This window comes from Octopus sinensis, linkage group LG3 (genome assembly GCF_006345805.1).
Source record: "Octopus sinensis linkage group LG3, ASM634580v1, whole genome shotgun sequence".
NCBI lineage: Eukaryota > Metazoa > Mollusca > Cephalopoda > Octopoda > Octopodidae > Octopus > Octopus sinensis.
The window spans coordinates 56,032,570-56,047,293 of NC_042999.1; the positions used below are offsets into that span (position 1 = coordinate 56,032,570).

The 14,724-nt window shown below is 32.1% G+C and overlaps 1 protein-coding gene across 1 annotated transcript in view; it reads right to left on the reverse strand.

Moving 5' to 3' along the window:
- LOC118762453 overlaps positions 1 to 14,724 on the reverse strand; it is a 127,406-nt gene that overhangs the window by 82,456 nt on the left and 30,226 nt on the right. The window contains exons 4-13 of the mRNA XM_036501000.1: positions 14,409 to 14,580; positions 12,747 to 12,904; positions 11,990 to 12,572; positions 8,363 to 10,176; positions 8,165 to 8,249; positions 7,621 to 7,663; positions 6,414 to 6,679; positions 5,555 to 5,721; positions 4,380 to 4,526; positions 1 to 64 (exon numbers count right to left, since the gene is read on the reverse strand). The exon at positions 1 to 64 is cut by the window's left edge and continues 230 nt beyond it. Of these exons, the coding sequence (XP_036356893.1) occupies positions 1 to 64; positions 4,380 to 4,526; positions 5,555 to 5,721; positions 6,414 to 6,679; positions 7,621 to 7,663; positions 8,165 to 8,249; positions 8,363 to 10,176; positions 11,990 to 12,572; positions 12,747 to 12,904; positions 14,409 to 14,580 (3,499 nt within the window). The remainder of the gene's footprint in view (positions 65 to 4,379; positions 4,527 to 5,554; positions 5,722 to 6,413; positions 6,680 to 7,620; positions 7,664 to 8,164; positions 8,250 to 8,362; positions 10,177 to 11,989; positions 12,573 to 12,746; positions 12,905 to 14,408; positions 14,581 to 14,724) is intronic.

The window sequence follows — 14,724 nt, forward strand, 5'->3', positions numbered from 1 at the left end:
GAGATGCAAGTCCTGGGTGGCCTCCAGGTGAAGTCTTTTGTTGTGGAGATCGCCCAAGTTGCTCCTTTGACGTAAAAGAGAAATAAGGATTCAAGAAGCCTTAATTGTTGACATCCAACTTGTATAGAAGAGTTTTGGTGCATTTTGAAATAAATTTCTTTGTTTATTTCACACACACACAGACACACACATATATGTATATATATATAGATATATATATATATATATATATGCACATATATATACATATATATATATTTTATATATATATATACATATACACACACACACACACATACACACACACAGAGTTTATTGTCTTTCTTTTATGTATATATATTATGCATAGAAATTAAGCATGAAATAAAAATTAAATAGCTAATCTACTTTAATGAATCATTGCCAAAATAAAGAGACTGTAAGAATGGAGTTTATCATTTTATCTTAAGAATTTGATATTTTCAGATGGCACATGTTCAAGATGTTAGCTGAAAGTACCAAAGTATAATCCTGAAACATTATTTGCAATTTTCCATACCATTTCTCAAAATACCTAAAACTGCATCAATATACAAACACAAACACACACACTAAGTTTTGTACACACACATGTAGTTCCAAATAAATGTGTGTATAACTGCACAAGCACACATATACTAAGAATCAACAGATTTCAGCAAACTGGTATTTAATATTTAAAATAAAACTAGTTCTATTCACAGAAAATTCACATTTTAAGCATTTTGCTTTAAATTAAAGAATATTATGTAACTTGGTAGAAAATGATTTTCATGTAGCTAAATGAATTATTTGCATAACACTCAACTTAATCAAAATTCTCTAACAATAATTCTTTTAATAAATGCAAACAATGTTACTTTATTAAATAAGTAAATGATTTGATTATATGCTAACATACTAAGATATCACTTCATATTTAATGATATCCATGTGGCTTCAATTATCAAAGGCAATGAAAACTTCTATGAAATTCCCTCCTCAAAGCTTTTGTAACTTATTTTAAAAAATATATTCTAGTAAACAATTTACACAGCAGGAAATCTGTTCATAAAATTATTTGTAAGAAGTTTGTTATTTTCTATCCTTCAGATTTTCAATAATTTCTTTGTCTCATGAAAAAATAGTAAAATAAATAAACAGAATTAAATATTTAATGCCTCTCAGTTATATTTTATAAGTATTCTGGTTTTTTGCAAAAGTTACTGATTTTATGACTATTGAAACTGATCTGTCACATAAGAGTTCTAATTTGAATTACCTTTACAACATTTTAAATGACTTAAGCAAATTAAACCATCTAAATTTTATACACGATGTTTGTTTTTTAACATGAAATAACACAAGTTAGAGATGAAAATTAAGAAAATTTAATCAAAAACAAAAAGTAAAAAGCAAAATATAAGAAGTTGGGAAAATTAGGAAAGAATAAGAGAAAAACAAGTAACAGGAAAAAATTTTAACATTTCAAGGTGTGAACCAAACCTTAAATAGCTATATTTTCTATTTTATTATTAATGACAAAAAATAGCTATTTTTGTTATGAACCAAGAAATTGAAAACTTGGTTGTTTCTGTCAGCTTTAATAAATACCTTTAAAAGAACAGTTTATCCATTGCAATATGGAATTACAAGAATAAATATATACAACAGCTTGAAATGCTCCAAATAAATATAAAGGTAAAAAATGAGAATTGTAATTTGTTCCAAAATGCACTTTAAACAATGCTATGTAAAGTTCTTTAGTGTAGCACAACATTAGGATTCTTTAGAGGAATGAAAGCTAAGAAAATCCAAATCATACAGCTCAGTTCTATAACAATAATCAGAACAAAACTTACAAAATCTACTGCCTTTCCAAGAAATACTATCTCTTTGCTTGGGGTTTTCAAGGTGTTCATAGCTCTTCATCAAATTCCTGAGAATTACTTATGGATAATTAAGCTGAAGATTACATTGAAAATGGTTACTAACACTAAATTTTGTTATAAGATTTGACAGTAACAACACTGTGATGAAAAACCAGTCCATTACCTATTTAATTCTTAGAGTACACAGATCAAAGGATGAAAACCACAAGTTACCTATTAATTTTCTTCAAGGAATATAGAAGAAATAAAATATCAGTGAAATACAAATTCAATGAACAACGAGAAAGGTTATTTTAGCCCACCACTACCGTTTTCTATAACAAGCTAACCAAAATACCTTGCGATGTAATATATTAAGTGTAATGTACATAAAGAAATAGTGGATGTGAGAAAAGCAATAATTTAACTAATTTCATAATCCTTTATTAAAAATAAAATCAACCAAAAGATTTAAATACAATCTTTTAATATATCACTTCTTGATATTATCCTTATGATTTACTTTTATTTATACTGTTTTCAATTACTGGACTTAGTTTCATCTTGATCAACATTAAACTACCGATTAAATAAGTTTAGTGAACAAACTTGGTTTTAAGTTCAATAAGTTTTCTTTTATGAGATTTCTATTCAAAATATTAATTCAGTACACCCAAGTTTGTTATTAATATTGGTTAACCCTCAGCTAACATACTGAAAGTATGCCATCATTAACCAATTTTTTTTTTAATTCAGGAATGTTTAAAATACTGTAAAAGGCAGTAAAATACATAGTATCTTACTTCAAATACATATTTTGGATCATATTATTAAATCAAATTTCATGTAATGAATTATACATATATACATAAGCACATAGCTAATTCATATTTAATTTTATCTGCATGATAATTTAAATACAATATAGGATATATCAAAAGCTCATTAAGAGGAAAGTTTGCAAAAGCAACATATTTTAAAACTGGGTAAAAATATTGGAACATGCTACATTCAAATTCAAACAAATGACATTCAGAGGATCTGCAAAAGTGATACAAAACCAAGAATATATTCATGTTAACACATCACCGTAAAGTTAAATTGTAGTAGTATTTTACTACTTGAAGCCTAAATAATTCATAATCATGCATCAAATAAAGAACACTTTTGGAAATATAACAATAAAAATGATGCATCTATAAATGAAGGTTAAGTCATGGTTAATTAGTTCTATAGGTAGAGAAATTATTAAATCTAATGAGGAAAACATTGGGATACAGCAATAATATAATACTGCTGCTATAAAGAACTGATACATTATTAAATTTCAAAACTGACTAACAATTCTTTTCTTAATTCATAATTTAACAGAGATTTACATTTTGAAATTATAATGCATATTTTTAAAGTTGTATTTCCACGCTTTTATTAAACAGTTTAAAGTTTATAAAACCACAGAAAATAATTTAAATCAGATCAATGATAACTTTTCTGATTACTGCTGTATAACATACACAGGAGTAAATCAGTAAACTTTCATTGACTGATTGGATCTATTTCCTCAATGTTTTATTAAAATATTGGTATAAATAATAAAAATAAACAAGATCTTCCTTCAGTCACAAAACTGTTTTTTTAAACGCTTAAATCATTAAATGAATTTATGTAATACATTGCCAGAAAAAAAAAATCTGAAATAAAGTTTAAGCAACATATATTCATTGCAATTTAATTTTGTGGTGTAACTAGGAAATCTGTATTTATTCAGCTTATAGTCCTATCTAGAATAAATATAGATAAAACAGCTAATCAATACGCCAACTAATTAAATCACCTGAAAGCCAAATCATTTAGATATTCAAAACAATACCACTAAATTCATATTTAGAATATAAAGTAATTTAACTTAAACTGTTAAGTGTTCTAATTAACTATATTAGAAATTTAAAAAATAGATGGTGCAATTTTTAATTCATGCAATTTCCCACAAATAATGGAAGTATTAAAAATAAAAATTAAACTTTTTGTAAAGAACACCAGACAGTTATATTTATCGCAAATAGTTATTATAAAACCACAAAAAAATTACAAAATTTGCTGATACTCAAAATCTTTCTAACCCAAAAATGGTCTAAGAGAAGATAATCACATAATCTCAGGATTCTTCATTAGTTACTATTATGCATAAATATAGTTACCATTTCTAAATGTTACACTATTGAATAGTAGTAAACCCCATATCATATAAATTTTAAATTCTAAGACACCCAAAAAACTGACTGGGGAAAAGTATAATTAAAGTGTTACACTAGTTAACATCATAACAGGATATGTAGAAAGCAGACTTAAAAAAAAAAAAAACAGACTCTTTTACACTGTCCTAAACGCCAAATTTTCCAAACAAAAATAAGAATTTTAAAAATCTATAATTTACTTCTAATCCTTTAGACTAATGAAATTCTTTTAAAAATGAAAGAATAAATAACATTTATGGAAGAAATTTGCATTTACCTTTTGTTTTTCTGCTTTTGTGGATGCAAGCTGCCGCGATCGTTTACGCAACCCATCATAATGTTTTTGGAGTTTTGATAATTCAGGGGCAATACGTTCAAGTTCTTGGGCATCATTTGGATTAATAGCATTCCCCGATTTTTTAGCCTGCAGTAAAATATAGGTAGAAGAAAATATGTAAAAAAATACTAACGGCGGTGCATCAGCATGGCCACAGCTTTGAGCTGAAACTAGAGGAAAAAAAAAAAAAAAACACACACATTATATATATAGTCCCCAACTTGTATTCCACCCACATGTAATAAGAAAACTTTCCACACACCCTACCCCAACAAACCAATCTATAAGCTTTACATTTCTTCTCATCCTTACATTTCCTCCTTCATGCCATATGCCTTCATCTCACTCCCCAATCCTGTCCTCATGGCCCTGTTTCTCTGTATCATAGCTATCCAGTAGCCACTGCCTCACCCACTCTATATATACCCAGGTTTTCACCATTCACCCCCCACACACACACACTCTAATCATGCTTCTTTGGCAATATCCTGCCACTTTATTATGACCTTCGAACCTCAAGGGTATGTACTGGCATTTGCCACCATCTATTTCTCTCTCTGCCTTTACTCAACCATACCTTATGAGTATGCCTGGTACTTTACCACCATCTGTATCCTGCTATCTCCCGTGCTTTCTCTCCTTCTCCTACACTTCCCTCAGGTCGGGTAACCATGTATCTCCTTTGCAGCAGCACATCTATTTTTGTCTTCATTCTTAATCTCTCTCGCTCTCTCTCTCACAGTTTAACCTCTTATCACCTGGCACAAAACCATCTCTATTCTCCATCTCAGTTAAGGGGTCTTTGTCTTGAAAATTACTTGGTGACCTCACCAATGCTGATGCCACATAAAAAGCACTCAATACACTCTTTAAAGTGGTTGGCATTAGGAAGCAGACAGTAAAGCATAGTGCAATCCTCTCGCTAACAAGTTCTTATCAAATTGTCCAGTCCATGCCAATATGGAAAACAGATGATAAATGATGATGATGATGTACAAATACACACTAAACATGTATACACATATGTTGGTTAAAATTTCGTCTTAAAAACAAATAAGGAAACAAATTACCTTTTTGATTCTTTTTAAACACAAATTAGCAGTAAATTAAATTACCTGTCGGGCACGAGCATTAATAGCTTTCCTAATTCGCTTTAGCTTTTGGATTGTTGGTTCCAATTTTTTCATAGCCATTTCAACATCATTTCTCTCCTGATTGTTATTATAGTCTTCCATCTGATTTATCGATTGCACAGTAGGAATATCAACAGTCAAATTGGCATCTAAAAGGAGGAAAAACGGAGAGATTATAAAATATTAAATATCAAGGAATATAAATATAGAACTAAATGACTTCTATGAGAAATACTGAGCTGAAATAATATCTTGGTAAAAAAATTTATAACATTTAGTAGGTTAAACAAACAACTTGATGTTAAAGAAATCAACAATTATGATATCAATAGAAATAATAATTAATCTTATCACAAAAACAAAAAAAATCAACACTTCTCTTTCCTTTAAAAATAAGCTAAACATGGTACTATCTAGCAATTCAGACACCCAAATGTTACTCAAACATGACTATGTCCTTTCTCCAGAAATTACATTGTCATAATATAAATTGGTACCTATTTAGGTATATCAAAACAAGTAAGATAGACCGTTTATAGCTCATTTATACCAAACTTTTAAAGATATAACTCATATCCTCATCATTTAGCCGTTGCATGAATCCTAGTTTTTAGAACAGTATAAAAGTTAACATAACAATGATGGTGATAGTAATGGTAGTGGTTCTATTTAATCATCATACAATTATATTTATTGAATTAAATTAATTTTTATAGAAATAAGAAAATAAATCTATTTCTGTTTTACTCTTATAGTACATTATAAGAACAAGTACTTATAGTAAGTAAAATCATAAAACATTACTAAGATATCAAGATGAAAATGATTTTCTATAAAATACCTGGTGTAGGTGGAATTACAGTTGGACGAGTTAATGGAGGAGACTGAAGTCCAGCAGAAGATGGTGATGGAGTAAAAGGTTGATGAGTTGGACTTGGAAATGGTGATGGAGTTCGTGGACTCATTTGTTGATTTGGTGTCCGTGGCATAAAGGAAGTATAATTTTGAACTGTGGGCGTTGTTGATTCACGGGGAGACTTATTTGCAGGTTTACCTAGCATAGTTCCTTGTGCAACTGGCCAAGACTGTTCCCTTGGAGATATTAATCTACAAAAGTACAACATGGGAATATTCATTTAAAAATTATATAGACTTTATATTATATCAACCGACCCTTTCTCCTGCTGAATTCACTTCAAAGAAATGGAAACTATCTTTTAATTGAAAAAACTGGAAGAATTAAAGATAAGAACATGATGTTTTTTTCCAGCTTGACAGTGTACTAACATAGAAAAATTGACATAAAATAGTAAATTAAAATAAATAATAAAAACTAGCATTTTTTATAATTATCAAAACAGCTGATTTTGTTTATCAAAGCCACTTTCAACCATTGCTTTTCTTTGATTCATTAAAACAATGTATTCTGCAAGGTAAATAGTTCAGTTAAACATCTCCCTACTATCATTAGTTCAGGTTAACATTATATGAACTTTTCTTTGCCTAACATCTTTGAGATTATCTGTAACCTTTAATGCCCTCCAAACTCAATTAATGATCATCAAGTGTCTTTAAACAACTTACTTTAAATATATACTTTAGCTTCTTTCAAAAGTCAGTCTCAATGACTTTGAATCCCATACTTTCCCTTGGCTTTCCCACACATGCTGATTAAGTAAATTTATTATCTTCACCAGCTCAATTTTCCTATTTGTACTTAACTGAACCTTTAATTCTCTAAACTCTCTTAGTCGAGTCTTTCTCCACACATATGAGCCTTTAATCCTCATCATAGCATCTCATCCCAATATTAACATATCACACAAGTCCACATGCTACCTGTTTGAACAAGTTTATGGTTTAATTCAATGTACACCATTCATATTCTGTATTATTGCAAAAACATGTACATCACACATCCTAGCTTCTCTCAGAGAGTGAAGTTCCATATATATATATATATATATATATATATATATATATATACACACACACACACACACACATGTATTCTTCTATTAATTAGCAAAATAGACATAAATACAAACCTTGGAGACAGCTCTAAACGTGGCCTCATGCCTCCAGTATAAGCTGAAATTGAAAAGAAAAGAATTTTATGTTTGAAAGTTTAAAATATTTTAAATAACTTTTTAAAATATGTTTGATCATACTGGTTCATCCTTCTTACCATCTAAGAAAAAGCTAAAGATGAAAATTTCAAAAATATCTGCATTTGAACTTTAAAAAAAAAAGAAACCTTTGGTAATTCATGAGCTGTTTTAACCCTTAAGCATTTAAACTAGCCATATCCAGCCCAAATATTCAACTTTGTTTTATGTCCAAACAGACCAGATCCAGCCTCTCACACCTATACTACAATGTCATTCTAAAAGTAAACATTCATATCATGAAAATCTTGAAGCTATGAGATAATGCATGATTAATTCAAAACAATGTGAATAAATAAGCATTACATGTAACAGAGTAATCTGAATGCTGATGGGTTAAAGTAAACCAGATTTTAAAAATCAGAGCAACTATAAGTAGTAAAAAAAAAAACCCAAATGCACGCACGCACGCACACACAAGTACCTTGTCGCAAAGCTCCAAAAATTTCTTCCTGTTTCCGAGGACCCAGTAAAGCTTGTTCAGCTTGTCGCTTTTGTTCTTTTTTCTCCTAGTTTAAGGAAAAGAATATATAATAATTATTTTACTCGTTGCATTTATACATAAAATATCTATATATAAATTGAAAACAAAGTAATTCAAGAAACCTTAATGTAAACATACCTCTTCAAGTAAATCTTGTATTAACAAAGGTTGTTCTTGTGATGGTCTTGTGTGACTAAGTGCAAGAGTTCTAGGCACTGAATTTCCTTGATTTGTAAAACTACCTGGCTTTCCAGGTATGTGTGCTTTTACAGTTAATGATGGATGGTTTGAAGGATAAGGTGTTGGTGACCTATGCAAATTACCAATTGTTGGGGCTGAAGCTGCTAGATTAGACTGCTCTAAGTTAGAGCGGAGACTCAAAGACTGACCATCAGGCTGATAATATAATCCCGTTTGACTGTTTGGAGCAGCATATGTTCCAGGTGTTTGAGATGGTGAAACATATAAACTACGCGATGCCATAGTACCAACATCAAAAGTAGATTCTGCATTTTGTGTTATTTGTTGTGATGCTTGACTGTTAGTGCTTTCAAGAGGCCATGATATATTTCCGGTAGTTGTTTGAGTACTTAAAGGCATTTGTGCAGAAGCAGCAGAATTACTGAAAGTATTAAAAGAAGCAGAAGGTGGTAGTTGCACTATAGCAGTTGTTGGTGTATTAATACAAGATTGATCCATTCCTGATGAAAGAGAAGTTGGAGAAGCTTGTGGATGCTTTAGAAAATTTTGATTAGTAACTGATTGTCCATATAATATACTATTAGGAGTTGGTGTCAGAATACCGCCTCGTGGTGGTAAATGAGTCTGTGGTTGCCCATAAGTACCTTGCATATACTGGTTGACAGGAGGCACTGTCCCACGACCAAGTTGATGGAAACCTAAGGTTGGACTACTCTGACCAACATTAGGAACAGTAGTGGATGCTGACTGAGAATTTTGATTATACTGTATAACTCTATCAGCACCTGAAAGATATGGTGATTGTGCTCTGCTAGAAGGTGCACTTGGAGGTGTGTGCCCAGCAGAGGAAACAGAACCAACACTAGCAGTAGTTAATGACTGTGGATAACCAGGGCTAAAAGGTGACTGTGCAGTTGATGCTGACATTGGAGAATGTCTTGTCAATTGACTAGATGATTGTGGTCCTGATACTTGTCCAAAGGGAGAATGTGCTGATGGAGTCCTGGGAGATGACAGTCCAGATTTTGGTAAACTGTCTTTTGGTGATGGTAACATACCAGACATTTGCCGCGACGGTGGTCTAGATCTTTCAATCATTGTTGACAAAGATTCAATAGGGCTGTTACATATTGTTCCACTTTGTAAAGTAGATTGTACTTTAGGAGATGATGCTGATAAATTACTCATGGATGATGTTGGTGAGGATTCTTTTTGCTCTTTCATACTTTGTGATGAATTCTGATTTTGTAAATCAGGTTCAATTTTCATTACTAAACTCTTCTGGTCAGGAGAACTTTGTAAAAGAGCAGCTATATGGCGACTATTTTGAATTGTAGAAGATTTTTCTGTATGCCCCTCTTTATTCAAAACTGATCCCTTTGTATCACTGTTAGAAGTACTAGGTGGTGTTGGAGGTGGTTCTTCCTTTCTCATTTGGCTAAACTCCAAAAACTTGGCTTGAAAATCTGATTGTGATTTTTGTTCTGATGACTGAATGTTATTCGATTTAGAATCATTTGTTTCTGAAGAAATAATAGTTTCTTCCGAGTTTGATTCAGTTTTAATAGTTTCTGTTCTCTCATCTGCAGCAAGACTATTGCTTTCATCCGGGCTATCTTGACGCTCTTCTTCTTTTGAATCACCATTGCAATCTGTTTCATCCAATACAAGCTCATCTAAAAAGTCAGTACCCAGTTCTTTATTCAATTCTGGATCAGCATACTGGAGTATATCAAATGTTCCATCCTCATCTGAAAGATAAAGAAAAAACATTTTTTAACAAATTTCTACACAAAGTAGTTTGATTAATGGAATAAATTTAAATGCTATAGTACAATGGTTTCCATAGTTTCAGTGACACAGTTACAGTACTTCCTAATACTTAAAGTATGCAACACCTCTTATTACATGAATAACGAACAATAATAAACTTAACTTAAAACTTGTGTTATCTTTAACTACCATATACAACACATCAATTAGAAATCACTGCTATAATTCAAAGAAATTATCTACCAAAATGGGGGTAAAACTTATGAGTAAAACAGTGTGTGTGTGGATATGCACACAAATGCTCCAATTCATTTTATAACTGTCAATATATATAAAATGCATCGACAGTACTACTTAAGTGTGTGTGTGTGTTCACATGCTGGCATGGCTGTGTGGTTGAGAAAGTTAGCATCACAACTTTCAGTTTCAGTCCCATTGTGCAGCATCTTGTATAAGAATCTTACTATAGCCTGGGCTGACCAATGCCATATAAGGGAATTTGGACGACAAAGGGGTGCAGAAAAACCTGTTGTACATAAGTGTGTGTGCATGAATGTTTATATATTCCACACTCATCACCACTAGAGCAAAGCAGTGCCAGTTTTGACACTCCCTGTTAGCATTATGAGTGGTTGCTGACAAGTAAAAATATTCCCAACTTGAATAGGTAAAGGTTGGAAACAGGAAGATCATCCAGCTGTAAAATCCTCTCTCAAGAATCTCCATCCAAATCCATACTAACACGGGAGAAAGGACACTGAACAAACATGAGTAGACTTAACTCTTTAGCATTTAAACTAACCATATCTGGCCCAAATATTCTAATTGCTTTATGTTCAAACTGGCCAGATTAACACCTAGCCTACAATGTCATTCTAAAAATAAACAATCACATCATTGGAAACTTGAAACGATGAGACAACGCATGATTAATTCAGAGCAATGTTAATAAATGAACACTAACATGAATGCTAAAGGAATAAATATGTTCACCTTAGAAAAGCATAAATGCAAGTAACTAGCCAAATAACTACAATTACTCCACCAAGGAAAAAAATAACTGGAACTGTTTCAATCAATTCTTATGTTAAACTAAATTTACATTTACTTCTTTTTCTACAAACTATGAACTAAACTAACTTTCTCTTGATCAAATCTACCTTTGACTTGTTCAAAATTGTTTTCTCTTACAATATATGTAATTTTCATACAGAAGAGATTCAACCAAAACTGAAACAGCAACTTCTGTCTATGAATATTAAAGACATAACAGGTGAAATAAGAAATCAAATTATATAATGAGTGTACATCACTTAAATTTATTTATTTTAATGAGAAAATAATGAATAGATTCATTGCAAAATAATACAATTCTACACACACACACATGCATGATTGTGGACTTAAAAGTTTTTATTGCAACCATTGTCTGGTACCTTGGGTAAGTGCCTTCTACTATAGCTTTGGGATCAGTAAAGTCTTGTGAATGACATTTAGAAGACGAGAGTTCTACATTAGTGTTTTGTGTATGCTTGTTTCTACATCTTCACATTGATACCATTAGACACAGAGAGACATCATAAACAAGATGCTCAGCAGCTTGTCAGTTCAAGTTGCAAAAAATATAGAATGAAGTACCTTTCATGAAAACAAGTAATAGTTGGTATCTAGCAGGGCATCCAGTCCTAGAATGCTATTCCAGAAAAGCTGTCCACCTATGCCAGCATGGAGAATGTGGACACTAAATTGAAGATATATTACCTAAATGATAATGTATATATTATTACTTACTTAATAAATCATTGATTTCATCTTTATTATCGTCATCAAATTGGTCTTTTGTTTCTCTCGGATTTTCTTGAGATCCAGACTGTGGTTGGTTATTTCCAACTAGACTAGACTGTTGCTGCTGTTGTTGTTGCTGTAGTTGAAGCCTTCTTTGTTGTAATATAGCATCATTATTCTGTGAAATACGTTCTTCTTGGGAATCTAGTTGACCAGAATATTCTGAAAATTGTCGATTGAAAACCTCCCCTTGCTTTTGTAAAACATCTTTAACATCTCCATCACTTTGCTTCAAAGATGTAGAAGAATAAGTGAACTGAGGAAAGCCTGCAGCCTGCTGAGTTGCAGCAGTCGCTTGTGTTTGACTATGTCCAGGAGTTTGTGGAGAAAGTTGATTTGTTGGTGCAGATTCTTCACCTGACAACTGTTGTTGCGGTTCAGAATGCACAAATTCATATGGACTGGTAGGATTGCTTTTTGATAAAGATGAAGGTGATGATAAATTAGAAGCTGGACCTTGACAAGAATTTCGACTACGAGCAATCATTTGAAACAACTGAGCTCGCTGTAATTCTTCAGAGTTCATTTCCTGAAAAGTATTAAATAATGATAAGCATTATAAAGAAAACGAAAATACAAAAATAAGGCAATCAGACCTACACTAAATTACACACATGAATATAATTTCAAACAGTTAGGTAGGATAATTATTTTATTACAAAGTTACAATGAAAACTTATTTTTAGGAAAAAAAAAAACTTACTGTTTTCATTTTGTTGCCATCTGGAAATGGGGGCCGTAAGCCAGGTAACTGACCAGGAATAAATCCCGTACTTCCAGGAACTCTTGGTGTTACCTGAGGACTAAGTGGAGAATGAACTTGAAGATTTCGGTGTGGTCCAGGTCCAAAATTTTCAGTTTCTGTGAAAAATAATGTTTGTTGAAATTTATCATCAATTCAAAGACAAATTCTGGAAGCAATATTCACAATTAAAAATCTATTTCATTGAAGTGAACAGGATGGATATTATACAGGAGGCTTGAAGAGACTAAATTCCTCTGCTCACAATATTGTTCAGTGCAGAAATAATTTGTTAATATTTTAACAAATCAGTTCTTTTTTTCCCTCTTTTCTGCTATATTGCCTAAGTTTGAAAAATGTTGGGGAGTTGCAAACTTGAAATTGCTTTCTAAAGTCTGTTTTCAAAGATTCAGACACTGTCTAAAATGTATTTTCCCTAATATACAAGATTATATAAAATGGTCAATATACAATTAAATATGTTAGAAAATTAAGTATTTTAACACAACTAGAACTTTGAAACAAAAATGGGCAGCTGAATTTAGGAGGAGAAAGGTGAGTCTTGAAGATGACCCAAGCTCTGGACATCCTGCAACTACCATCACCAAGGAAAACATTGATCATGTTCACCACATGCTGATGAAGAACAGGCAACTGACAATAAATCAAATAGCTAATGCTGTGAGAGAGTTGAGAATATTCTGCACAATGTACTTGGCATGACAAAGATTCCTGCTCAGTGGATGCCATGTTTTGACACCTGATCAAAAGCACATCAGGCTAATCACATCACAGCAAAATCTTCTAACATTCTTTCGAGGCAAATCCAGCTGGTTTCTTTGAAAGTTTCCCAACCCAGGATGAGTGCTCACTTGAACATCACTTTGAGCTAGAGACAAAGAGACAATCCATGTAGTGAAAACACCCCTCTGCATCTGCTCCAAACAAGGCCAAGGTTGTTTCATCTGCAGGGAAGGTGATGGTGTTTCTTGGAATGCAAAAGGCATTGAGTTTACTATCTTCAAAAGAGCCACACCATCAACAGATAGTACTACGCCAAATTCCTGAGGCAATTACTAAAGGTTATCAACACCAAATACCCAGGAAAACTGACGAAAGGGGTCTTGTTTCATCAGAACAATCCCCCAGCACACAAGTCCTTGTTTTCAATGGCTGCTGTGCATGACTGTGGCACTGAACTGGCTGATCATCTTCCTATTCTCTTGATTTTGATCAAACTGACTATCATCTGTTCCCAAACATGAAAAAATACTTGGCTGGGAACCAGTATTGCATTGTTGATGACTTTTTTTTTTTTTTGACCAACAGGATGACAGCTTCTTTACCAATGGGATTCAAACACTGCAACAGCAATGGAAGAAGTGTATGGAACACAGGGAGGACTGATTTGGTCACATTCCATGAGAATATCTTGGTCAACCTATAAACTTTTCAGTCGCCACTCCTTTAGTAATAAAAGCATTAATAGTTTATAATAGATTTGCATATTGTACTGAACTAAAATATTTTATACATTACTTATTAAGATACTTTTACTTAGCAGCTAAATAATGACAAATATTTTAAGATAATGATAATGTATAGAGGAATTAATTGCCATACCTGTTGGCCAAATTGGAGATGTTGGAGATTTTATTGCCATTTTATTAGCTTCATCTTGTTGCTGCTGTTGTTTCTTCTGTTGCCTTTGTATAGATTGCTGAGCTAAGAGAACCCGCAATTGACGCTGAGCATCAGATCGACTTAAATCCCCTTCTGGTGAAACAATGTTAGGCTGAAAAACAAAGTTATAAAAATGTTAAATAATTATTACAAATTGCACTAAAACTTACTCTCTTTTTCTCACACACATACAAATACATGTAGGTGCAGGCATGACTGTGTGGTTAAGAAGTTTGTTTCACAAGAATGTGGTTTC